At 43.1% G+C, this 25,579-nt stretch overlaps 4 protein-coding genes across 9 annotated transcripts; 1 reads left to right on the forward strand and 3 right to left on the reverse strand.

The window, feature by feature from the left end:
• Nucleotides 1-1,069: 1,069 nt before the first annotated feature.
• ndufs1 (NADH:ubiquinone oxidoreductase core subunit S1) lies at nucleotides 1,070-6,880 on the reverse strand. Its single transcript, XM_049754658.1, has 19 exons — nucleotides 6,746-6,880; nucleotides 5,960-6,036; nucleotides 5,784-5,875; nucleotides 5,501-5,608; nucleotides 5,345-5,421; nucleotides 5,167-5,248; nucleotides 4,961-5,091; nucleotides 4,695-4,880; nucleotides 4,501-4,635; nucleotides 4,314-4,428; nucleotides 4,000-4,145; nucleotides 3,793-3,921; nucleotides 2,827-2,956; nucleotides 2,581-2,741; nucleotides 2,366-2,520; nucleotides 2,114-2,289; nucleotides 1,903-2,037; nucleotides 1,446-1,518; nucleotides 1,070-1,357 (listed from the first exon to the last, which is right to left on the reverse strand). Exons 2-19 carry the CDS (start codon nucleotides 6,030-6,032, stop codon nucleotides 1,266-1,268), a joined length of 2,196 nt encoding a protein of 731 aa, XP_049610615.1. The 5' UTR covers nucleotides 6,033-6,036; nucleotides 6,746-6,880; the 3' UTR covers nucleotides 1,070-1,265.
• Nucleotides 6,881-7,045: 165 nt separating this feature from the next.
• Nucleotides 7,046-11,128, forward strand: unc50 (unc-50 homolog (C. elegans)). 2 transcript variants are annotated; one of them, XM_049754858.1, is made up of 6 exons: nucleotides 7,046-7,202; nucleotides 7,992-8,296; nucleotides 8,376-8,466; nucleotides 8,545-8,684; nucleotides 8,951-9,058; nucleotides 10,634-11,128. In XM_049754858.1, the coding sequence occupies exons 2-6, from the start codon at nucleotides 7,996-7,998 to the stop codon at nucleotides 10,768-10,770; spliced, it is 777 nt and encodes a 258-aa protein (XP_049610815.1). In that variant the 5' UTR covers nucleotides 7,046-7,202; nucleotides 7,992-7,995; the 3' UTR covers nucleotides 10,771-11,128. The 2 variants fall into 2 exon arrangements, with proteins under 2 accessions (XP_049610815.1, XP_049610816.1); XM_049754859.1 differs by having other exon boundaries at nucleotides 7,992-8,263; nucleotides 8,346-8,466.
• Nucleotides 11,129-12,759: 1,631 nt separating this feature from the next.
• On the reverse strand, nucleotides 12,760-17,790 carry LOC125988800 (uncharacterized). Of its 4 annotated transcripts, XR_011085916.1 has the most exons (5): nucleotides 17,654-17,790; nucleotides 17,016-17,197; nucleotides 16,756-16,935; nucleotides 13,723-13,793; nucleotides 13,565-13,642 (listed from the first exon to the last, which is right to left on the reverse strand). XR_011085916.1 is itself a non-coding variant. In XM_049754454.2 (4 exons), exons 2-4 carry the CDS (start codon nucleotides 13,592-13,594, stop codon nucleotides 13,080-13,082), a joined length of 300 nt encoding a protein of 99 aa, XP_049610411.2. In that variant the 5' UTR covers nucleotides 13,595-13,642; nucleotides 13,723-14,347; the 3' UTR covers nucleotides 12,760-13,079. The 4 variants fall into 4 exon arrangements, 3 of the variants coding, with proteins under 3 accessions (XP_049610411.2, XP_068505221.1, XP_068505220.1); XM_049754454.2 differs by lacking the exons at nucleotides 16,756-16,935; nucleotides 17,016-17,197; nucleotides 17,654-17,790 and adding exons at nucleotides 12,760-13,232; nucleotides 13,321-13,437 and having other exon boundaries at nucleotides 13,723-14,347; XM_068649120.1 differs by lacking the exon at nucleotides 13,565-13,642 and having other exon boundaries at nucleotides 13,723-13,859.
• A 3,007-nt stretch (nucleotides 17,791-20,797) lies between these two features.
• Nucleotides 20,798-23,469, reverse strand: LOC125988947 (inosine-uridine preferring nucleoside hydrolase). Of its 2 annotated transcripts, XM_049754843.1 has the most exons (8): nucleotides 23,258-23,418; nucleotides 22,557-22,737; nucleotides 22,301-22,480; nucleotides 22,118-22,229; nucleotides 21,893-22,029; nucleotides 21,744-21,821; nucleotides 21,083-21,199; nucleotides 20,798-21,018 (listed from the first exon to the last, which is right to left on the reverse strand). In XM_049754843.1, exons 2-8 carry the CDS (start codon nucleotides 22,734-22,736, stop codon nucleotides 20,866-20,868), a joined length of 957 nt encoding a protein of 318 aa, XP_049610800.1. In that variant the 5' UTR covers nucleotide 22,737; nucleotides 23,258-23,418; the 3' UTR covers nucleotides 20,798-20,865. The 2 variants fall into 2 exon arrangements, with proteins under 2 accessions (XP_049610800.1, XP_049610801.1); XM_049754844.1 differs by lacking the exon at nucleotides 21,083-21,199 and having other exon boundaries at nucleotides 23,258-23,469.
• Between the last annotated feature and the right edge of the window lie 2,110 nt (nucleotides 23,470-25,579).

The raw sequence follows: 25,579 nt of genomic DNA on the forward strand, positions 1-25,579 counted from the left end.
TATCCGCGAACGGTACGCGGGGCTCGGACATGGCCATTACGCACGCCCGGTCTGTCTGGAAGTCCACGCCGCCACACGCTTGGAAGTTTGTTTTGTTTAATAAAGAGCCGTTTACCAAACCTACGTCTATCCTTGTACTTTGTTAACGCTACAATATAGTTATATAGTAGATCTGTGGAATAAAGACGAGGCTGACGTCAGGGCGCACGCGTGGCGATGTTGACAAAGGACGAGGAATTTGATCGATGGATTTAATGGAATGAAAGTGCACGGATGGTTTGATAATATTATTGGCTTGTATTATAGTTATTTAAAATATAGTTTATCTATCGTTATATGAGCCTGTGGAATATTTTGAAGCGCAAGCGCCCTCAGCCGTGCGCACCCATTGTTGACAAAGAACGATCGATGGATTTAATGAATTGGAGTGACACCGATGGTTTTATAAACATGTTATTCATGTAATAGTTGTCCTTAATCACTCTATATGTTACGTCAGGCCCGTTCTCAGCTCTTTGTTTGTGTTTGTCACGTTAGCATACCTATCGTTTAGCCTGTTGTTGCTATTTAATGAATTGGAGTGACACCGATGGTTTTATAAACATGTTATTCATGTAATAGTTGTCCTTAATCACTCTATATGTTACGTCAGGCCCGTTCTCAGCTCTTTGTTTGAGTTTGTCACGTTAGCATACCTATCGTTTAGCCTGTTGTTGCTATTTAATGAATTGGCGTGACACTGATGGTTTTATAAACATGTTATTCATGTAATAGTTGTCCTTAATCACTCTATATGTTACGTCAGGCCCGTTCTCAGCTCTTTGTTTGTGTTTGTCACGTTAGCATACCTATCGTTTAGCCTGTTCTTGCTATCGTTTAGCCTGTTGTTGTTCGTTCATGACTGTTTTGGTGTGCGAGTTTGTCGAATAAATTGCCCCCAAAATGCGACTTATACTCCGGAGCGACTTATATATGTTTTTTTTCACTTTTTGGGGCATTTTATGGCTGGTGCAACTTATACTCCGGAGCGACTTATAGTCCGGAAAATACGGTAAATACACTCCTCATGAAGCATTTGGATAATATTTTATTCATTTTGTACATTAAAGCCTCACCCCAACAAAGCTTGTTCTTCAGGAGTTAAAGTAATTGAGGTGGCTACAACAACAACTATGACATATTTAAATTTATTTGCTGCATAACTGTGTTTAGAGAAGTGTGGATTGTTTCAGTAGACCTAAAAGTCTATGGACGCGAATTGCTGTTTAACAAATAGAGGGCTCATCGACAGCGGTGGCGCCCTCTGTGCTGGCTTTCACACACTTGGCCATTGTCTGCGAGGCTCTGCTGATGGCATCTGAACAAGAAAGGAAACAGAAGAAAATATATTGACTTAGGCAGCTGGAGTCTTCTTAGGCCTTTCCAACTGTGAGTATTGCTCATACCCGTCATGTAGAAGTCCTTTACTGAAAGCTGAGGCGGAATCAGAGGCGCCGCAATTAGGTCTTGTTTTATCCCCTGGTGGAGAAAGGAATGATGGCGTCCAAGTGAATGTGTGTACATTTTCGAACAGCAAGAATAAACTATACTATTAATCAATGTGAAAAATATTCATAGAGCTTTGCATTTGGGTTGGTTTGTCCAATTGTCAGTGAGTAGGCTACGTACTGGTTAATAGAGAACCGGGAACTGACAGAAGGTGCCAATGTGATTGTAAGAGTTGAAAACTTCCAAATTACACTGATTGATATAATGCAAAAAAAATCTACCATCATCCACAAAAACGGATGAAGTTAAATTGCAATTGGTGAAATGCAACTGGCTGTCATTGTCGCACTGACTACTGTGGCTCAGAAAAACAAAGCTAAGAAAACTGTGAAACAGAATAAAATGTAATTTTACCTTGACAAGTTCATTTGCTTGCTTAAAATAGTTTGCCTCTTCCACGTCATCATATCGCACCAGGTTTGGAGACACCTCAGCAAGTCTGGATCGGACCTCGTCCAACGAGTCGTAGGGGAGCGTCACACCTGCCAGCTGCAGGCACAAAGGCGTGTCTCTTCGTGGCTGTCAACGTTTTGTTGTATGGCGTCTGGTGCAATCTTTTGCTCACCTCTGCCACAGCTCTGATAATCTTCCAGTCTTCTCGGGCCATTCCTGGCGCTGTCACAGCTACACGGGTGTGTTGGCTCCTCCCCTCCGTATTGACATATGTGGCATTTTTCTCTGTGTACGCAGCACCGGGGAGGATTATATCCGCCATAGTTGCGCCAAGATCACCATGATGACCTGCAGGAATTGAAAAAGGAACTCAAATATACTCTGGCATCACTTAGGGACACAGGTACTGTGAGTGTGCATTTACCCTGGTAGATGATGAGGCTGTCCTTAGGAAGATCAGCTCGGGTGATACACCCACTATCAGCTCCCAGCAAGAACAAGACTTTGGGTGGGTTTGTCCTGATGGCATCCACACCGGCCTTGTAGCCCAAGTCCAGAGCTGCTACTTGACTGGCCACTCTGCTCAAACCCAGAGAAACTGAAACTTGACAACCAATTCACCATAGCTGCCTTTCATACCTGTGCAGGACATTGAGCACTTTCCACCCTTCCTCCACTCCGCTACTGCTTCTGGCATTCTGAGCGATTGAGGAGACTGAACTCAAAATAGCAGCACCGTCTTCTCTCTGTAGAGCGCTACTTCCAACTATGACGACCGGACGCTTTGCAGCTGCGAGGACCTGCGCGCGGAGAAAACAGCCAGTGAGGAAAGTATACAGGTTGGTGATGTTTGCAACTCCAATGTCAAGTTAGGGCAGATGTTACCTGGCAGAATGCATGTGTTCCATCAGCCAGTTCTTTCAGCACAGATGTCTCTTCTCCAAGATGGTCATAGGTGTAACTCAGGTCAATATTGTGACCAACCAGGGCAACACGCAGCTCATTATGAAGCCAGCTGAATCAGGTAGAGACAATAAGGCATGGCAGAGACATGTTAACTTTCATTTAAAAAGTGCTTGATTCATCAACAGTTCCTCATCGTTGCAAGGCTCCAAATAAAAGAGGGATGGTTCATGTCAAGCCACTACCCAACTTCATATCTCGGTAACTGTCCTTATCACGGCTGTCGAAAATGGCCCCAACGGTGCAGAAAAAAACTCAACAGAAGCAAGATATTATGATGACGCAAGGGGGTTAAAAAAAGCGACCCGGAGACGGTTGACTTGACAGCATATACTGAGGTTAGTTTGATGTGGCTAGCTTTGGTAAATCCTATCGCTAGCTTTAATGGATTCACACCAGTAGTAGCGGGACAGGAGGGCAGTAATGCAAAGTGACTCTTCTTGCCTGTTTGCTCAAGAGAACTTTAGTCATCATAGAAGCTTTAAGACTGTTGTGCACTGTTGAAATGCGTTGCAAAGTGACTCTTCTTGACTGTGCGCTCAAGAGAACTATATTCATCATAGAAGCTTTAGGACTGTTGTGCACTGTCGAAATGTCAGTGGCAAGTAAATAGTCTGATTAATCTATTTTTGATTTATTCTCTGAAGTGTGAATTATAATTTGTGCAACTGTAATGCTTTGATTGATTGATTTGAGAGATGTTACTACAGTTATGGTCCTGAATACAGTTGTAGAGTACAAAGACACTAAACATGAAATAATCACTAAAACGTAATGTGTAATATTATGAATATGCAACTAGCAACCACTACCCACAATCGAATTGAACACCCAACAATTGAATTGAACGGTGCAGGTTAAATGAACATGCAGGTAATGCTGTTTTACCTCTTGCGAATTCTGGCGTTGAACAACGGAGCTTCGTAACGTGGATTAGTCCCAACCAGTAGAAGCAGGTCACAGTCCTCAATGCCGGCAATGCGCGAGTTCAACAAGTAGTTGGACCGCAAATCGGTGCTGAAGAGGGAGTTAGAACAGAGGGAAATAGATGGAGACGCATGGTAGGCTAGTAGCCTTTTTTCTTCTTCTACATACCCAGCTCCAGCCATGGGGAAGACCTCCTCAGTGCAGAGGCTTTCTGAGTTCAATCTGTTGAGGAGGTCTTTAAGGGAGACGAGAGCTTCAGCATCTGCCAAGCCTCCTGCGATTGCTGCCACTTCGCTGCCCTGCACACCTTGCAGCTAAACACACAAACACAGGGTGGATTTCATGTCTGTTAATCGCAACGTTCTAAGCTGCCCGCCGTTTTGACTGCAACCTGTGAAGTCGCTCCCATGCCCTAATACTAAGGCATCTCAGTCCTTTTCAAATGTCTCTTCTAAGGGTGCTCAGCAAGCAATCATACTTACAGCTCCAGCCACACGAGTCAGTGCATCCTCCCAACTGACTGGGGTCAGTTGACCCGATTCATCTTTTACCATCGGCTGCGTCAACCGCTGCCTCTTCAGACCATCGTAAGCAAACCTACAACACCCAACAAGCTCTTTTTTTTTGTGATACAAATATGCTATAAGCTTGATGCAGCAGGGATTTTACCTGGTCTTGTCAGAGATCCATTCTTCATTAATGTCTTCATGCAGCCTGGGCAGCACCCTCATCACTTCACCCCCTCTTGTGCTCACTACAATGTTACTGCCCACGGCATCCAACACATCAATTGACTCCGTTTTCCTGCAATGTGGTAAACATTTCAAATGCAAGCCTTCTTTTGGATCTGTAATTTCATCTACCTGGTTTCCCAAGGCCGTGTGGTGAAGGCATACGGCTTGGAAGTGAGAGCGCCAACGGGGCAAATATCAATAACATTTCCAGACAACTCAGACATGAACATCTTCTCCACATAAGTCCCGATTTGCAAGTTGTTTCCTCTTCCGGTTGTTCCCAAGTCTTCAACTCCAGCAATTTCGCTGGAAAATCTGCAAGAAAACAAGATTGAATGTATTTGTTTGGAGTTGATACTTGGATATCATCATATAATTTCATATATCTCTGTTACCGGACGCAGCGTGTGCACTGGATGCAACGAGTCATGATCGTTTTGATGAGCGGTCCAATGTTTTTGTCTTCCACTGCTCGTTTCTGCTCTGTGAAACGACTGCGGTCGGAGCCAAACTGCATGGACTGATCCTGAAAGCACAGCGGTCCAAAATGCTGAGTAGTAAATATGATTTCTTCTCTTCTTGTTTTCTAGACAATAACTACCTGCAAGTCGCACTCTCCTCCCTGATCACAAATTGGGCAGTCCAATGGGTGGTTGGCTAAGAGAAATTCCATCACTCCCTCTCTGGTAACACAAAAGAAATGTGTTTGAAATGTTACCAACACCTTGAAGACAGAAGCTACAGTTGGACTGATTTTTGACAAGCATCAAGGTTTGCACCTGGCTTTGCGAGTCTTTTCTGAGTTTGTGAGGATATTCCATCCCTTCATGACAGGCATAGCACAGGCTGCCACTGGCTAGAAGCAGAAACCAATTCACAGCAGCCATACTGTTGTCAAGAGCCTGATTTCTGAAAGATGAAGTGGACTATCATACCTTTGGAGCTTTCTCAATCTCGACTAGACACATGCGGCAATTTCCGGCCACTGAGAGGCGCTCATGGTAGCAGAACCGTGGGATCTGGATTCCTGCCTTTTCACAGGCCTGATCAGGAACAGTAACAAGAAAATAAAAATATGAACACACATGCTGTAGTTGTCCAAATGTACCTAGTTTAACTTAGTTTACTTAGTTTGATTTCAATTCAAATATTATGAATATTGATGCATTATCATATTTTTATTCAATTATTGTGAATAGGCAAATAAGTTGATTTTACCTGTAGAACAGTAGTACCAGACTCCACCTCCACTGGCTTCCCGTCAACAAACACCTCCACCATGTTGCTAGCAGCACGCACGTTAACCCGCACTAAAACAAATACATGTTTACGTCAATACCATTTACATGCGAATGTAACACAGACCAACTCACACATAAAAAGAAACAACTTACTGGTATAGGATGGAGCCAAGCTGCCCTTGGTGGCTCCGGCCAAAGCTCGGCCAACATTTGGCAGACGCAACATGATCCTTCATGAATAACAAAACAACAATATGTGTGTGTGTGTGTGTGTGTATATATATGTATATATGTATAGATAGATAGATAGATAGATAGATAGATAGATAGATAGATAGATAGATAGATAGATAGATAGATAGATAGATCACGTTATCATTTATGGAGACAAGACATTCCAAATATGTCACAGCACACGTGAACGCACACGTTGAGTTTACCATCTGCCATCTCATGGAAGAGCATCGTTGTTTTCCTGTCACTCTTAAGGAGCTGGCATAGATCAATAAATGTAGCGTAAATAAGTAATCATTTCTGGACAAATTAAATGAACTTGGGATAATTTCATCTCGGATGATCTCACGAAAAGTTGTGTTTCTATTAATTCACTACGTTTACTGCCAACAATCGCAACAAAAGCTAGCGTTACTGACAAGACGTACAACAACCTTTCAGAGAGACATCTGGGGAATAAAAGAATATGTGATTCAGGTAGTTGCTAATATTGAATTATGTAAAACTTGCCATTCTTTGGAAGCTAATAGGTGACACGAAGCAGCCAAATGACTCCTTGCTGGAAGGAGAATGGCATTAGCTAAACGGACTATTCAAGGACATACTAGTGTTATCTGGGCTTCTCCGGGGAATGCGCAACATATCACGTCATTTTCTACTTCTGTTACAACCAAGATTCCAATATTTACAAATATATGAGATTACCTGTCGCTATTTGGCCTTCTGGACCAGAACAGCGGTGATTATATTCTTGCAATCCACAAGGAACGAAGTATTTAGCGGAAGTGGCAAGCCCTTCAACTTCCGTTCAAGATAAAATGTGAAATTCACATTAAAAGTAACTTTGCCATCTAGTGGACGAATCGAGAAAACGTTACATAACCATAATATGTTGAAAGTGGTAACGGATAATTATATCTAACCATTATACGGACAGATTATTTTAATATTTCAAGTTAACTTGTGTATATTGGTCCTTAAATTTATCGGTCTCGTACCCTGGTGTTTAGTCATCAGCCATCAACTACATTACCCATAATGCCTCTCGCTATTATTACCGGAAACTTCTACGTGTTCAGTTTCGCGACACTTGAAGTATAAACAGCTACACGAACGACCAACAAAAACTTGCCTTTTTTGAGGAAAGGACATAAACAAAAAGGTAAATCCATGCAGTGGATATGAACATATTTTTACTTAAGTCCAATCAGCTTCTGTTGGCATCATTAGAACCTTGATGAATGTTGGTATAGTTAGCAAGAAGCTAAATGTGTCTGTTAGCAACAACATATTAGCATGATTTTATTTCTGGAAAACATTGTACATGGTGATGTTGCAAATTAGCATTCATTCGTAGCTCCTCTTTCGCTTAGTCAGTGAATAATTTAGTGAACACATTTGTTGAATTTAAGAGACTATTGTGAGAGATTGTGCTACAGTAAATGTACATTAAAGTGGAAACGCACTTTTTAAAAAGTCTTTTTGATGTTATCAAAAACTGGCGTCTAGCATTAGTCAAAACATAAGATACAATCAAGTACTGAACGGTCAAGAAGACTCTGGCCGTGTCCATGATTTAGAGAAAAACATCAGGCATGCATTACACAGTTCCTTAAGGGTCATTAAGCTATTTAGGCCATATATCAAAAGACATTTGTTATTTCAAAGTGCTCAGAAATATCTATCAGATCATCAAGTTTATAAAAACCTTCCTCATTACACCACTTATCAAAAATGTCTAGTTATGTCTTCTTTATTGATTTGGTGTGTAGGTATAATTATATGCTTAAAATGTTTTTTATTGATTTAATATGTGAATATACTTGTCTGCTTATGTACTTTATTCAATGAGGTTAGAGCACATCTGTTTTTGTAGCTAGGCAGGACTTTTTGTATTTCGACCCCATTCCTTCACCTCCATACTCCAAGAAGGTGTTTCTGCCATATTTAGGTCCATGTTGCCAACCATCAGTCAACACAGCAATGGTTCCCTTGGTTCGAGGGATGCTGCACGTCACACAGCGGGTGCCAAGCGCTACAAGTACCTGCGAAGACTGCTCCACTTCAGGCAGATGGACTTTGAATTTGCCGCGTGGCAGATGCTCTATTTGTTCACATCACCGCAGAGAGTCTACCGCAACTTCCACTACCGGAAACAGACCAAGGACCAATGGGCCCGGGATGACCCAGCTTTCCTGGTGCTGCTCAGCATCTGGTTATGCGGCAAGTTTGGTGTCATCATGATGATGTTTCAATGTAAAGATGGAATGATTCATCTTTGATATCCTTTTATATGTATATACAGTTTCAACATTAGGCTTTGGTTTGGTGCTAGACATGGGCATTCTTGAGACATTGAAGCTTCTGCTGTGGGTTGTCTTCATTGATTGCATAGGAGTGGGTCTCCTCATATCAACCCTCATGTGGTGAGCTATGCCGATGCAATAACTACTATGGTAAAAAAACGATTGCTGACAAGTAAAACAAATTGGTTCTCTTTTCAGGGTGATAAGCAACAAATACTTGCTGAAACACCCAAGCCGTGAGTTTGATGTCGAGTGGGGTTACGCGTTTGACGTCCACCTCAATGCTTTCTACCCGCTCCTTGTCATTCTGCACTTCCTGCAGCTCTTTTTCATCAACCGTAAGTGAATCAATGAAATGATCCTTGGTGAAATGTACTTATTGTCGTCACAAAAGAACTATAATTTTATTCTAAATGATCCATAAAAATAATTGGAATTAATACAACTACACACCCTGACCAAACAACAGCACTGATTTGGCAGGCCAATTTAAAGCACTGCCCAATTTAAAACCCATGTTTGAGACTCCAGGGGCCCGGGTCAACATAAAAACCCAGCAGTGCGAAAGGAGCTTAAAAATTATTTGTGGCGTTGTGTGTTTCAGATTTGATGATGATTAAATCTGACTGGTTCGTCGGATACTTTGTGGGGAACACTTTGTGGCTGATTGCCATCAGTTATTATCTCTACATCACCTTCCTGGGGTACAATGGTGAGACCTCTTTAATTTTTTAAATACACTCAGAAAATGATTGTGGTGCTAGTGTTTTTTTTTTCTCTAAAACAGCCGTATGTATGACTTGCTAATACACGTGAAGAGGAACAAACGCGTGTTTTGAATTGTGGCATTGGAAATATACAACACCACGGGCCAGTATTCCTAAAGATTCAGAGAATCTAACCTAAAAATTCCTAGCAAGAGTTTCAGCTTAGCTTTAGCGTTAGTTTTAGTGTTTTAAGAAGATTCTTAGGCAACTCTCTGCAAGGAATGGACAGAAGCTCCTATCTTAGTGAGGTGTGGTTAACCCCTGTTGCTAGGAATAAATCATTTCAGAAGGTATGATTGGTTCTAGAGCAACACTGGTTAGCACACCCACCTCACAGTTCGGAGGTTGCTGGTTTGATTCCTCCTCCGGCCTTCCCTGTATGGAGTTTGCATGTTCTCCCCGTGCTTGCGTGGGTTTCCTCCAGGTACTCCGGTTTCCTCCCACATTCCAAAGACATGCACGGTAGGCCGATGGAGCACTCCAAATTGCCCGTAGATGTGAGTGCGAATGGTTGCTCGTCTTTTTGGTTGGCTGGCAACAAGTTCAGGGTGTCCCCGCCTACTGCCCGATGACGGCTGGGATAGGCTCCAGCACGCCCGCGACCCCCGTGGGGACAAGCGGTACAGATAATGGATTGAAAGATTATTGGTTCATCTTCCTCAATTGGTTTTCACTTGGCAGTTGTCAAATGAGCTAACTAGTATGGAGTGTGGATACTGATTTGAACTGGTTTTTGTCCACCATTATAACCAAGAAGCAACTCGGGGACCACTGCTTTGGCGGAATATTATTTATTTTACACTGAAGAAGGATAGACCTATTCAGGCTATCTATTTGCATCTGAATGTCTATTTTGGGAATCTCAGCTACATTTGACATCGGGTAAATTATTCACAAAATTAGCTGGGAAATAAGTTGAAATGATGAATCTATTTTATTTAAAAAATATATTACAATTATTTTGCATTTCCAATTTCGTGGACCATCTGCAACACCGCCACTGACCGCTAGAGGGCCGCAGACCACCAATTGTCGATAGCTTGAATAAGAGAAAAATGAATGAATAATTAATTATCCTAGCGATTATATCCATTCCCTCAAATACTGCGATAAAGCGCATTTCATTAAGGCACTGTCATCCCGTTTTTGGGGGAGAATATCTCCTGCCTCAGCCATTTTATCCTCTGCCAAGGGAACTCCTTAGTGGCTTAAAAGTCCTCTTGCCTGCTTTTAACAAATCACACGCTTTTGTCTTTACTAGGATCTACATTTTACTTCTAGGGCAATTTTCTTCGAATTTGCACTAAGAGTCTTTATCAATATGGCCCCAGATTAAAATTCTATATTGGAAGTGATGGAAGCCTTGTGACTGTCAAGTGCAACAGAAGTTGAAGTTGTGAGCAATATCACGCCATGGACTTTCTTTTAACGTCTGTTGTAGACGTCTAAACATTAGAGTTCTAAATTCCATGACGTCTGTCTGTCAGTGCTACTGCTATTTGTGTAATGTGTCCAAACAGCTCTGCCATTCCTGAAGAATACTGTGGTGCTGCTGTACCCCTTTGCCCCGCTGGCACTCCTTTACATCCTCTCCATCTCACTTGGCTGGAACTTTACTCAAGGTCTCTGCTGGTTTTACAAGTACAGAGTCCAGTAAGCGGGGTGCGATGGAAGCTGGACACCGATTTGCACACGTCAAAGTGACAGCATATCACTTGGCAGGACTGATTCTGACTCTGAAATGACGCTTTGTTTTCTGTTTGAGTTTGAATGCCTCTGTTAGCAGTGACATTGCAGGAACAAAGGAGGAGAAGAGCTTCAGCTTCTAGTTCATTTTGTATGATTTGTAAATAGAATTCTGTGAGGTTGTAATATATACACACAAAGAATCGTGAAAACATTTGCTGTGCTTTTGTTTTTATTGGAGTGAGAGAAAAACACTACCTTCAAATGAAAACATGAAACAGTGCACATCCCAATGCTTTTTCAATAAAATGTTTTCTGGACTTCATTAACCCGTTTGAATTGGTACGAATTCTTCTTCTCATGTATCTTCCTAACATTCCATTTGTCAGCCTGACAAATCTCATGTATCTTCATAACAGATAAATTACAATTCATGTTCATCAGTCCCTGCTACTTCACAGGGGTGCTGTTGAGGGAAGAACAAACACAGTTACACAATTTTCTGTATCTGTCACCCTTCACACGATTTTGGGGAAATTGAAACGTCATTGGATTTTTCACATGGAACACATTTTGCCGAGGTGCATGAATAGTCACTTGGTGGACAATCCATCACAGCAGAAACTGATGAAAAAATGTTGACCAAACTAACCTGTGTAACCATCTGGTCACCGCTACACGTGGCCCAGCTGCCCACGAAAGTGAAGGAGCTCCCTGGCTGCTGCCAACTGCATTCTCTGCTGTCTGCCATGCATGTCGCACTGTCAGAATTTAGTCAACTGATGTCTGAGTGAAGTGTCTCACGCCCAGAAAAAATGTCGAGTGTATGCGCCGAGTCTTCTAGTCTCCATGCTTTATACCCAGCGCTTCTTTCCCCAGAGGTCTGCATGACGGCTGTTGCTTGATATATGACTTGCTAGTCCGTCCTGCAGGCCCCCTTTTCTTTCCTGGTTGCAAACACCTGTACCTCTCTCTACCTTCTGGCGTCAGTAAGTCCACATTACTGAAGGCAAGACGCATGAACATGGCCGTCGCCTGACTTGGTTCACAACACAGGCTGACAAATGGAACAAGAGTGGAATGAAAATATACTACAGTGTGGCCAGCCGAGTGTGGCTGCTTAAAGCATCTTGTTTTCCGATAGACGGCGGAGGGAACACCCCATACGTAGAAATCTAAGTCAAATATTCCCTCACATATTTCAACACAATATTTTAACTATCTATGAACAATTCATCTTACAAAAAGCCTCTTGGAACAAATTGTGTTTGCATAGAACAGCCAGACTTGAGAGAAATGGTACTAAACCTCCATTTCAACATTTCATAATTGGCAGATGTGGAGATGTGATACAATTTGAAAATTTTCTTTGACAGTTTGGCTACCTAAACCATCCATCTTCTGAACCACTTAGTCCCCACGGGGGTCACGGGTGTGCCGGAGCTTATCCCAGCCGCCAACGGGCAGTAGGCAGGGGACACCCTGAACCGGTTGCCAGCCAATCGCAGGACACACAGAGACAAACAACCATTTGCACTCGCACTCACACCCAGGGACAATTTGGAGCGCTCAATCGGCCTACCAAGCATGTGTTTGGGATGTGGGAGGAAACCGGAGTGCCCGGAGAAAACCCACGCAGGCCCGAGGAGAACATGCAAACTCCACACAGGGAGGGCCGGAGGTGGAATCAAACCCACACCCTCCTAACTGTGAGGCGGACGTGCTACCCAGTGCACCACCGAGCTGCCTACCTAAACCAGAACGAGAAAAAAACGTAGCAATGTTTACTGCTGACTTCCCTTTTTTTTTACGCACACACATACACACACACACACGTACACACACACCTCCATATACGGGAATCGAGTCACAGTGTAGGCACACGACAGTCCTTATCAACGGCTCTCTATGCAGTGATTGAATGCTTGTTTATGAAAAATAATTAAAAAGCAGGCAAGTGTTGATGGTCATGCCAGGATTTTTATTTCAGTCTTTCTCACGTCCACTGACAGTGGGCCATTGAAGGAGCCATTGACAGCTACAAGGGGCCTATGAGTCGGCAAGAAACCGTAATGCCAGACCTTGGCTCATTTAAAGTTTAACATGGAAATTTTTACTTTAAACTTAGTTATATGTTAATATACATCATCTTTAGCAAACTTAGTTTGCAGAGGTGGCTCACCACTGTTGACCATTTTCCCATCGCTCCAAAGAACTAGTAACTGGATTACGCAAACATAACAACCAGAAAGCACTTCTAAAATGATGCCTTCGCTTCTGCTACTTCAGTGCATTCATCAGCAGTTGCTTGAACACTTCAACGTCAATTTTCTTGAGGATGGTGACCTTATGCTCCTTGTGCAGCACATCAAGGTAGTCCAGGACCATCATGCCTCTGGTGTTTTTTCCCTCCAACTCCACGGTAACAGGCACCTGCAACACCACAGATGTAGTATGTTCACCTCATCTTCCCCGTGGAGCCCTACTCCACCTTCTGTAAGAATGGAAAAGAACAACTTACCTCCTCGCTTTCTGTCACCAAGTTGTCACTGATGGCTACTGCCACAGCGTAGGTGTCGCACGTGTTGAATCCAGATCCTGACACCAGTTCCTTTTGATATCGGTCTGTCTGAACCATCTGCAGGGCCAACGGAATAACATGGAAAAGTAGAGATCTGTAGAGGTCTTTTCAATGTCCTTAGTTCGCAAGCTTAAACCTGCTTTACACAGGAGAGTCAATGATCGCTCCATAAAATCCTCTTTACCTTGCGGGTGTGAGCATAGATAGTCTCCATAAAACGAGCCTTTGGAGTGTTTTGGGCTAGCCAGGAATCACAAAAGGACTGGAGAACACAAATATAGTGAGATATGACTGGACAATGGAGCAGTCATACAAAAATCAGAAGTGACATATGTTCCTCACCCATGGCAGGCTGTTCCTGCAGCTGAACTCCCAGGAGGCGATGGTGGTGGGACATGTGTAGCGTTCTAGAACTATAAAGACAGCCTCGGGGTCAGCCAGAAAGTTAAATTCTCCACACACAGTCGTGTTTCCTCTTGCTGCATGCGCCACAAAACACAGGAGTTCATTATGCGAAACATCTAGATGGGCAATGTAAATTGCAAACGGTTCAAAAAGGCCTCTTACATTCTATGTTGCATTGTTTAATTCGTTAGGCGTCGTTAGGGTCACGGGTGAGCTGAATCCTATTCCAGCTGACTATGGATGTGAGGCAACCTGGCTGATCTGATTGCCAGTTAATTGTAGGGCATGTACAGTATCGACAAAGTAAGAAGAAAGTAAGTGAATAATTTAGAGGATTAGTTTTACTCATCTTTCATTATAGAGTAGCGTATTTTTTCAGACTATAAGTCGCTCCCGAATACAATACAAATCGCACCAGCCATAAAATGCATAATAAAGAAGAAAAAACATACCGTATTTGCCGGTGTATTGGTCGACCTTTTTCGATCCAAAATCGACCGAAAAAAATCGACCTCGACTTATACACCGAGTCATAAAATTTAACTTCGTATTCATCGCTTCAAATGTGATGGTAACCAAGGCCGTTTCTCATGCATCTCATTGTGCGTTGCACTTAGAAAATTTGAACCGTGCGGCGTGCGCGAGTGCGCGGCCCGCTGGAAGTCCAATGAGGCGCCGCGATCTCCTTCGCGGTGCTTATAAAGCGCCGATCCGCTCGGCTTGGAGCTATTTCCGACCTCCCGTTGGTGCCGGGCGGCGTGCGCGAGCTCGCCGGCCGCGATCTCCTGCGCGGTGCTTATAAAGCGCCGATCCGCTCGGCTTGGAGCTATTTCCGACCTCCCGTTGGTGCCGGGCGGCGTGCGCGAGCTCGCCGGCCGTGATCTCCTGCGCGGTGCTTATAAAGTGCCGATCCGCTCGGTTTGGAGCTATTTCCGACCTCCCGTTGGTGCCGGGCGGCGTGCGCGAGCTCGCCGGCCGCGATCTCCTGTGCGGTGCTTATAAAGTGCCGATCCGCTCGGCTTGGAGCTATTTCCGACCTCCTGTTGGTGCCGGGCGGCGTGCGCGAGCTCGCCGGCCGCGATCTCCTCCGCGGTGCTTATAAAATGCCGATCCGCTCGGCTTGGAGCTATTTCCGACCTCCCGTTGGTGCCGGGCGGCGTGCGCGAGCTCGCCGGCCGCGATCTCCTGCGCGGTGCTTATAAAGTGCCGATCCGCTCGGCTTGGAGCTATTTCCGGCCTCCCGTTGGTGCCGGGCGGCGTGCGCGAGCTCGCCGGCCGCGATCTCCTGCGCGGTGCTTATAAACAGCCGCATGCGCACGGCCTCCCGGAATTTGAACACATTTCGTCAATAAATTTCGCATATTGAATTTTGAAGTTTAATATAATGCAACAATTGAGCTCGACTTATACAAAGGATATATCATAAAATCGTAAATTTCCGTCGAATTTTAGGGGGTCGACTTATACACCGAGTCGACCTGTACACCGGCAAATACGGTATATAAGTCGCACCGGAGTACAAGTCGCATTGGGGGTGACTTTATTTGACAAAATCCAACACCAAGAACAGACATGAATAGGCAACAACAGGCTTAAACGATACGGTATGCTAACATTACATAAACACAAACGAGGAACTGAGAACGTGCCTAACGTAACATATTCACAGTTATTCAAATAACTATAACATAAATAACACGTTTATCAAACCATCTGTGTCACTCCAAATCATTAAATCCATTGAAATCTTCGTCTTCTGCGTAAGCAATGCTGCTGCTGACGCTGCGTTCTCATTGTCAGTGGCGGTTCCAATTATTCTACAAGCCTAGTGCGCCTTCATGCGATTTAAAGTGAAAACAAGATGTGAAGTGATCAATTATACTATAGTAAGTAAGTATAATGTGTTAATGATCAAGTTATAATGTGTTAATAATTTCACATATAAGTCGCACCCCCGACCAATCTATGAAATAAACTGCGATTTATAGTCCGAAAAATACGGTACTTTCCCTAATAAACTAAACTAAGTTCCCTAATACCCTAATAATAATGATAATAACAATAATAATGATAATAATAATAATTAAAAATCTATTTTAATTAAACATAATATAATAGGGCAGCGCTGGCTCGGTGGAGCACTGGTTAGCACGTCACAGTTAGGAGGTTACTGGTTCGATTCTACCTCCGACCCTCCCTGTGTGGAGCTTGCATGTTTTCCCCATGCCCGCATGGGGTTTTTCCGGGCACTCCGGTTTCCTCCCACTTCCCAAAAACATGCTTGGTAGGCCAATTGAGTGTTCCAAATTGACCCTAGGTGTGAGTGCGAGTGTGGATGTTCGTCTCTGTGTGCCCTGCGATCGTCTGGCAACCGGTTCAGGGTTTCCCCCGCCGACTGCCCAGTGACCGCTGGGATAGGCTCCATACGCCTGCGACACCCGTGGGGACAAGTGGTATAAAAAATTGATAGATGGATATAATATAATATACTATAATATACGACAATAAACACAAGCATTGAGGGAACATTTAACTCCATACTGGAAGACCCGGGCTGAGATTTCAAACAAGAATATCTCAACTTTGAAGCACATTACTAACAATGACTCTAGCTCCCTGTCAGCTATAATTCTTTTTAAATGGTTTTGTATGCAATTGAGTGACTTTTTCTTTTGGGTCATCCTCATTTTTAGAACTTCAGCAACACACGTGGGCCTTCAGCATCGATCGATCGATCGATCGATCCATCCATCCATCCATCCATCCATCCATCCATCCATCCATCCATCCATCCATCCATCCATCCATCCATCCATCCATCCATCCATCCATCCATCCATCCAGAACAGTGTCAAACAATTAAAATAGTAATAATAATCATCATCATCAGCAACAGCTTTATCAACATCATCATCATGCAAATGTAACACTGACGCAGAGGGAATTCCTTGTGATTTCTCATCTACTCACCTGCCCGGGATTTTGGTTGGAAATGGAAATTATGGCCTCCACGGCATTTGTCTTCTGCACCAGTTCTAGGCCAGGAGCATCTGGATCAGGGGCATCACCCAGCCCATCTTTCCCATGAAAGTCTCCTGCATGTATTTTGTTGCCCAGTAGGGGCTCGTCAAAGCCGGGGTACACCTTTATCTGTGATGCATGACGTTCCAAAGTTTGACCCCAAAAAGAGGCAACCATTTAGCTTTTATGCAAGTACAGTAAATGCTCACATCCAGCCTGTTGCACATTTTCAAGACACGAAGGGTATTCTTCAGGGCGTTCTGTAGGGGAGTGTTGCCGTGAGTGCAGGTGATCCCCAATATCTCCACATGGGGGGCTGCCAGGGCCATCATGATGGCCTGAGCATCATCCACCCCTGTGTCCACATCAAGGATCAGCCTCTTCATCGTATCTGGAGGCAGTAGAGGGAGGAGACGTGGCAACAACCTGAGGCCGTGAGGTCAAAAAAATCCACCAATTAAGTGAGCTTTAATGCAGGTGAGATGCTTATCTATGCTATGGCTTCTCTGTGTCCCATTTGTGTTTAGTTGATTACCAAAGCAAGAGTTCTGCTTTATCTTCAGGCAGAAATTTTACACCATCTCACAATTGCTTTAGATCTATAAGCGTTGGCGGGAAACAGCCTAGTGCAAGTTTTTATCTCAAAACCTCACGAGTCCTGCAGACTATGAAGCAACCACAATGCGGCTCAATCACAATAAGTTTAAAAGAAAAACAAGTTTACCAGATTTTTTTTTCAAATGAATTTCAATAAAATATAATTTAGACTAATGTGATTAGTCAAGAAAGAAAATGATAAGAAGTCACTCCATAGGTTTTAGAAAGAGCTCTAGAAAAATCAACTTACCTGCCAGACAAGGTTTCTCAATATAATGCAACCTTTCAGTCAGGAAGTGAAGTAACACTTGCCTGTGCTTCATGCTGCTTTTTATATAGTATGGGGTGGAGTTAGCATGTGGAAAAATGGGAGGTTACATAACATCCACTAGTAAACAATGTCTGCTGGTTATTCGAGACATGTTTGGCCCAACAAATGATGCCTGAAACAGTTTAAGTTACATAAATTGAGACTCTACCTTTTGTCTTCCCATCAGAATTGCTAGGATGTAACTTTTGAAGTCATATGAATAAACACACCATAAAAACACTGATGCATAGGAATGAAGAGGTAACTGAGCACATGTACAGTTTGTCATTCCTCAAAACCACACCGTTTTCTCCCCTATCTGGATGTTGTTTGTTCGAAAACAATATACTCTAAGTTGAACACTATGTTCTCTTTGGATGCTCTGCTGGTGTTAGAAAAAAAGTGAGTAATGTCATATCTGTTAAACATGTGGTTCTGCGAGGCACCCTGTTTTGCTGCAAAGCCATAAAGCTTTGATTCTTCTGAGTTCTCATGTGGCTATTATGCTGCCTCTGACCAGAGAAGGCAGCAAGCAGCTGGATTTGGGACTTTTCAGTAAAGGCCCATTGCCTCTGCCAGACTGCCACATCAGCATGCAAGGCCTGGCTTGCATTCACCATTTTCACTGAACTAAAATATTCACAATCTGGAGCCAATCAGTTATTGCACTTCCAGAGCATCAACCGAGGATTTGAGAGGATATTAGAAATTATCCTCTGTGGCAATGTTGGTTAGTGTACCTCGCTCTTTCTTGCCCAGAGTCAGCTCAGATAGACCCCAGTGCTTCTAATTAGGCAAATGCTTTGAAAAATGGAATACACATGCTGACATGTTTGATGGGAGCACCTCTGCAGGGCTTGACTTGTATGGTTACAAGACGCTTTCACGATACATACCTGCCACATATTTTTGTCTTTGCATGACAGGAGATCTTTTCCTCAGGCACTCATTCCACAGCTGTTTGTGTGCAGCCAATACAGTAAAATTCAATATATCTTTATTTAAATATCTTTCACAAGTACTGTATCAAAATAAAAAATATCAATGGAAAAGAACACATAAAATTAAAGCCATTTATTTATGCATTAAACATTATTCGACTATTTCGGCATAGTCTGCCGAAATAGTTGATACAATTTCGATAGTTGAAGTGGTTATGATGAAAGAGCAGTGTCCTTTCAACAATGGATCAGAGGTGTCATGATCACAGTGTGCATGACATCACAAAGGTCTGTAACAAGCTAAAATTGAAAAGGAAACAATCAGCTGTGGCGTCTATTGATGAATAGAAACACTGAGAAAGTTCAGTCTCAGGTCTCCTGTCCCATTAGAGACACTTCAATTCCAAGCGCCGACTCGCAGTTCTCAGGACACACCCGCGTTCCATGCCAAAGCTCCTCTCTTTTCATCCACAACTGACATTACCACTGAACGAAACGGGGCTGTAAAAAATGCTGCCCAGCTCAAGTGCGAAAAAACACAAGGCAAGCCAAGAATGAGCACACATCTGTTTTGCTCACATACCAACCACACCCACACAGAATTTTGTTAACGACGGAAATGAGGCTGGATGAAATTCTAAAGCCAAAGAATCACTTTTAAAGAGCTGAATCATGCTATTTTAAGCTTTTCACAGTTAATTATAGTCATTATATTCTCACATATGACCTGAAGCCCATTGGTGATCTAATTTCTCACAAGTATTATTTTAGTGGCTATTTTTCAGAATTAAGATGCTTGGTTTACTAAAAAACCTGCCTTTGCTGTACAAACGAAAATGTTTGTTGGTAGACTCACACAGTAGGACATCTGATAGTTATGTTGAAAAAAGTTCATATGATGCACAAATAGCAATGACTAGTACTTGAGCACATTGCAGAAGGTACTGTAAAAAAATTATTATAGAGTTGATGCACTAAAATTTCTGCAAGCATGGAGCTGTATGAACCTCAGTCCTCTGGATCCTCGCCCCTCCTCAATGCAGATGGGACTGAGCTGCTGATTGAGATGAAGCAGATACTGGAGAGACGAGCTGAACATTTCAACAGCGTCCTTGACCGCCCAGCTGCACTCAATGACGGAGCCATAGACTGCCTGCTTCAAGTAGAACCCAACCTTCACCTGGACAACCTCTCCACTGAAGAAGTCACAAAGGTTGTAAATAACCTATCCCGTATGTTGCCTGACACTTGACGTTAGCCTTGGCTCATTTGAAAATGGAAGATGTTTTGCCTAACAATGAAAGCTGTGGTTGGAAGCATGGTGTGGGTTCATTTCCACCTGCGTGTTCTCCCCGTGCCTGCGTGGGTTTTCTCTGGGTCTTCCGGTTTCCTCCCACATCCCAAAAACAAACGATTGAGCACTCCAAATTGCCCATAGGTGTGAGAGCAAGTGTGAATGGGTGTTCGTCTCTGTATGCCCTGCGATGGGCTGGCAACCTGTTCCGCCTACTGCCCAATGACAGTTGAGATAGGCTCCAGCACAGCCGTGACCCTCGTGGGGACAAGCGATACAGAAAATGGATGGATGGATGGATGGATGGATGGATGGATGGATGGATGGATGGATGGATGGATGGATGGATGGATGGATGGATGGATGGATGGATGGATGGATGGATGGATGGATGGATGGATGGATGGATGGATGGATGGATGGATGGATGGATGGATGGATGGATGGAATAAAGGTTTTGCATGGAAAACAGACAAACACAGCAAGGAAACATTGATGGATTGAGTGCTAATGAAACTGCTAACCAGAGCATGATCACAAGTTCATGTCCTTATAATTCCGTAGAACAGTTCATGTCCTGATAAGCCGGTAGAAAAAATCATGGCCTTATAAGTCTGTACAAAATGACAAAATTGGCAAGATGTTGAGTGGATGATGTGTGCAAGAGTTTGATAAGTCCAACACTAGAGGGAAAATATTTACAGGAAGTGGCGAGACCCTGGAGATAAACCAGCAGAGGAGACAAAGGGAAACAGCAGGAGAAGGACAGCCAAGAACAAACATGTGAAAAATGTCCTTAAGCCGATCGAAAAATTGCATGTGAACAGACGTTAAAAAACAAACAAACAATCTGTTTTGAATAAAAAAATTATTTGACTGATTGAGTTAAGTTCCAATCTTGGCTGTTACAAATCATCCTATTTTAGTGCATTGATGAGCATCTGCTTGAACTTCTCCAAGTCAACTTTCTTCATAATGGTTACTTTGTGTTTCTTCTTCAACAGGTCCATGTAATCCAACACCATCATGCCTCGGGTACAGGTCCCATCTACCTCTACAGTCACAGCGACCTGAAGAGAGACCAGGTAGATTTGTTTTCATTTTACAAAGTTATGAAAAACAACTGTCATTTACCTGCTCACTCTCTGTGATGAGTGAGTCATTGATAGCAGCGGCCAGGGCATAGGTGTCACAAGCATTGAACCCTTGTCCTGCTGTGATTTCCTTCTGGTATTCCTCTGACCGAGCTTTCTGCCATTACATGAAGAGTGATAACGACTTTCATTTTGATGTTTGTGAACATTCTCATTCATCCAGATCATTTAATTCTCAGGGCAACGAATCGATTGCAACTTTTTAAGACAACTGTCCATCTGCAATCGAATCAATGCCTTCAGAAAATGCATTAACACAGCAATCAAATTTGGCTCGGATGATGAGTAAACTTGAATTGTTTCACCTCAAAGGGGTCATAATGTTACATGTCTGTGTAATATTTTATGCCCCTTTGAACCATGGGCATCAAACTCAAGGCCCGGGGGCCAGATACGGCCCACCACATCGCAAAGGCAAATTGTACATCAACTACAAATTGTCTTCACTTCAAAAAATAAAGATATTGCTAGCAAGCTTTTTAAAATATTTGAATAATTTTTACTAGTCTCTGATTTCAAAACTAGCATATTGGCTCTAAGAAGGAACCTATGGCTACAATGATGCCCGCGACAAAAATGAGTTTGACACCCCTGCGAGTTTAAACGTTACATGCTACCATGAAGCCCTGGCTGACTCTTACCGTCATGGAAAGGGATGAAATCTTCTTCATGAAGGCGGCTTTCTCAGTCTTCACAGAAAGCCACTGGTCACAAAAAGACTGAGGGATAGACAAAAGGCAAAAAAAGTCAAAGAAGAAAAAAAAAAACTATTTAACAATTAACTTCATACCCATGGCAGGCTGTTACTGCAGGTGAACTCCCAGGAGGCGATGGTGGTGGGGCAAGTGTAGCGTTCCAGCACGATGTAGGCAGCCTCCGTGTCGGCGACAAAGTTAAACTCACCGCATGTTGTGGTGTTACCCCTGGCTGAACACATCACACAGCATGTCATGCAAGACAGCACTGAGGAAAAGAGATTGATTAAAATGCATGTCTGGAAAGAATAGACTGGTACACTCAATGTTGCCTCCCATGATGTGCAAAGCCTTCAGCTTCTTGGGAAGGGAAGGGTCCAGTTGCACTGCGACTGCAAGGTTGGTCAGAGGTGCGGTCGCCACCAGGGTCACCTACAGAAAAATGTAGTTAAGTCCTGCTATGACTCCCGCCCAGGCATGTAAACTAGACTTGCCTGTCTTACCTCTCCCTGGTTTTGCTTGACCATTTTGATCAAGGCCTGGACACCTTTTTTCTTCTGCACCAGTTCCAACCCTGGAGCATCTGGATCTGGCACGTCACCCAGCCCATCCTTCCCATGGTAATCGCTGGCATGTTGTTTGTTAGACAGGAGGGGCTGTGAGCAGCCTGCGTACACTGGGATCTTGAAATTCGATAGGTGATCAAAGCTCAAATGCGTGTGTGTCGTTCAATGAGGAATGAAACATGTAGATACTTACATCCAGCCTGTTGCACACCTTCAGAACCCGGAGAGTGTTCTTCAGGACTCTCTCAAGGGGGGTGTTCCCATGGCAGCAGGTGATTCCCAGTATCTCCACATCGGGCGCTGACAAGGCCATCATGATGGCCTGAGCATCATCCACCCCGGTGTCCACATCAAGGATTATCTTCCTTTTCATCCTGCATACAAACACAATTATTGTTAATAAAAGTTAAGTTTCAGAACATCTGACCTTGTCAAGTTATGACAAGGTTTGGGGAAAAAAAAACATGCATGCATGTATTAAGTGTGCAAGCTCAGTGGGGGAAAAATAAGTGGAACAAAGAAAGTCATTAAAAAGAGAACTGAAACCTTAACAGAGGAAATCTGTCTCTGTGGCTGTAAAAAGATTATTATGCTATACTGGAAATGTTGTAAAAGTTAAATCTTGCTGTATATGTCTATCCAATATCCATTTGGCACACCACAGAGTTGACTGAAGGAGGCATTCCTTTGACTTTTAAAGCTCACATGTTTGGATGACATTTCCACCTTGGAATGCACCCGCTCCGAGCTATTAAGACCAACCTAAAAACAATTTTATACAATGATGTAGATAGTGTTTATCAGCAACCAGCTCTCTTTTTTGCCGTTGTGCGTAATACAGAGTCACAATGTAATCTAAAAATCAAGATTTATTCATATGACGGGAATGCTCACCTGGGTAGAAGTTGTTGCAAGGTGATCTGCAGTTGTTGCTTGTTAATGTGAAAGACCCACTGAGGGGCAAAACCTGCAGAGCCTCTTTTTAAGTATCTAACTTGAGGGAGGTTCTTACGCAACAGCCACCGCCCACTCCTGGAGGAGTCTAATTTTGGTTCCTTACAAAAACTCCAATGTTTCAGAACGTGTCGTACTTCTTTATGGAGGACCAAAACTTCCAAAACAAAAAATGAATGAAAGTGAAAATAAAAACAAATATAAACAAAATTCAAAGAATATAAACAAGATACGCAAACACAATGTGTACCAAGAGTCTTTTTGGATGTTGAATTGTTCATAAATGGTTATAGTATATGCAACTTAAATCTGACATATATGATAGAAAATGAATGGATGGATTGATTACATTCTTTTGCAGTGCTGCAGTACTTCAGCCACCACTGTGTCCCAACACTAAACCCCTTGGGAGTTATCAAGTTCATTCCAGATTATTTGGGTGGTGATGCTTAGATGCATGTATTTTCCATGTGGAATATTACAGAAGGACATTATGCTATTTTAAATACTGCATCTTGATTACAAACCCACTTGAACACTGACTGCTTGTAGAAGGTGTGCAAACACGTTCTCCCTTGAGTACCATCGATGCCTGCCAGTTAATGACAATGATTGTTGTTCATCTTCTTTTTGTCGTACTTGACTTTGACTTGGACTCTCTGGCCCTATTTTGTAAGCAGGTGCGCTTAGTGCAAGAATGGGTGTGACTTCATAATGCTGTTCGCACAAGTGTAGTACTACCATATTTGGTGCCGTATCACACTTTCTCTGGGTGTTACGACACACCCAGTTGCATCACCCCCAATGTATCATCACAGAAAGTAGACTGCGGTTGGGGTAAAAACAGGCACATCTTAATTTTCATGCCAGAGCAAGTCTTGTTTAGCATGTTTGTAGTTTAATAAACTGCGCTACTCAGGGGACCGAGAGCGTTTTTTATTACACGTCCCCTGGCGCATCTGCAAATTTAGTCATAAGAGTAAATTACATTTTAGTCCTTTTCGAGCTAAGTAATAGCTTGAATCGACTTGCTTGAACTTCGAAGCCTGGCAATTGAGTATGGTGAGTATGCATTTCTGAGGTGGGACAAACCTGAGCAAATGGACAGTGAAATGAACCAATCAGACAAGAGTAGAAGAGACATCAGAAAATATATTTCTTTTTAAATAAATGCTTCCAGTGCCGTCAGCTTCTGGGGATTTAATGATGTGTTTCTGGTAATTGAAAAATGAGTTTAATGCTGAATGAAACCAACTATCACCTCTCCCGTGCGTCATTTTGAACTTGGATGGATTTCCTACACAGAAGAGTGACATTGCTCACAAACGCTACGACACAGCAAGTAAACGAATTTATTTTGAACCGAGGCCACTACAATGAAAGGCTTGTGCCCCGGACCCACTCAATGGGTGTAGTTTGCCAGGCTATGAAATTGATCTTGTGACTAACTTATAAGGAGGCTACTTACCTGGGACGTGTGCATTTGTGACTTCGTATCACTACAGAACTACAGGCCATGTAAAACTATGCCATGGCCTGTACTTATATAGCACTTTTATCTACACCACATGGTGCCCAAAGCACTTTAAAATGCTTCACAATTCACCCATCCACATACACACACATTCATACATCAATGGGAGGTTGCTGCTATGCAAGGCACTTTCAGGTCCACCCTGGATCGCTCAGTGTCTTGCTCACACTTCGACATGGTTACCAGGGTTGAGGATCAACCCCACAACCTGAGTTAAGAGGCCAACAATCTACTACTGAGCCAAGACGCCCAGACAGTGTAAAAGCTCCCCAAGACACCCCCACCCTCAGTGTCACGCATCGCAGCCTACGGAAAAAGTGGAAAATTGGCACCCCTGCATCTGATTAAATGAAATGTTTTGACTTTTGAGCTCCTCGGAAAGGCCGACACCAAGGTCCTTGTAGCTGAAGACCACTTCTCAATCAGGAGAGCTCCATGTAGGGTTGCCAATCGTCTGGTACAATACGGAATCGTTCCTTATGTGGTCATTATCTGTTATGTTCTGCATCGAACCAATACGGGTTACAATTTCTTAGCTTGGTGCTGTCAAGGTTGCTTGAAATGGAGCCACGTAGCGATGCTGCTTCCCCCCACTTATTTATTTATTTATTTATTTATTTATTTATTTATTTATTTATTTATTTATTTATTTATTTATTCTTTTTTTTTTTAATGTTCAGTGTACCTGTTTCTCTAGTGTCATCCCACGGCTGCATTTTCCTCACTTC

The sequence above is a fragment of the Syngnathus scovelli genome, chromosome 2 (assembly GCF_024217435.2).
Source record: "Syngnathus scovelli strain Florida chromosome 2, RoL_Ssco_1.2, whole genome shotgun sequence".
NCBI classification, from domain to species: Eukaryota; Metazoa; Chordata; class Actinopteri; order Syngnathiformes; family Syngnathidae; genus Syngnathus; species Syngnathus scovelli.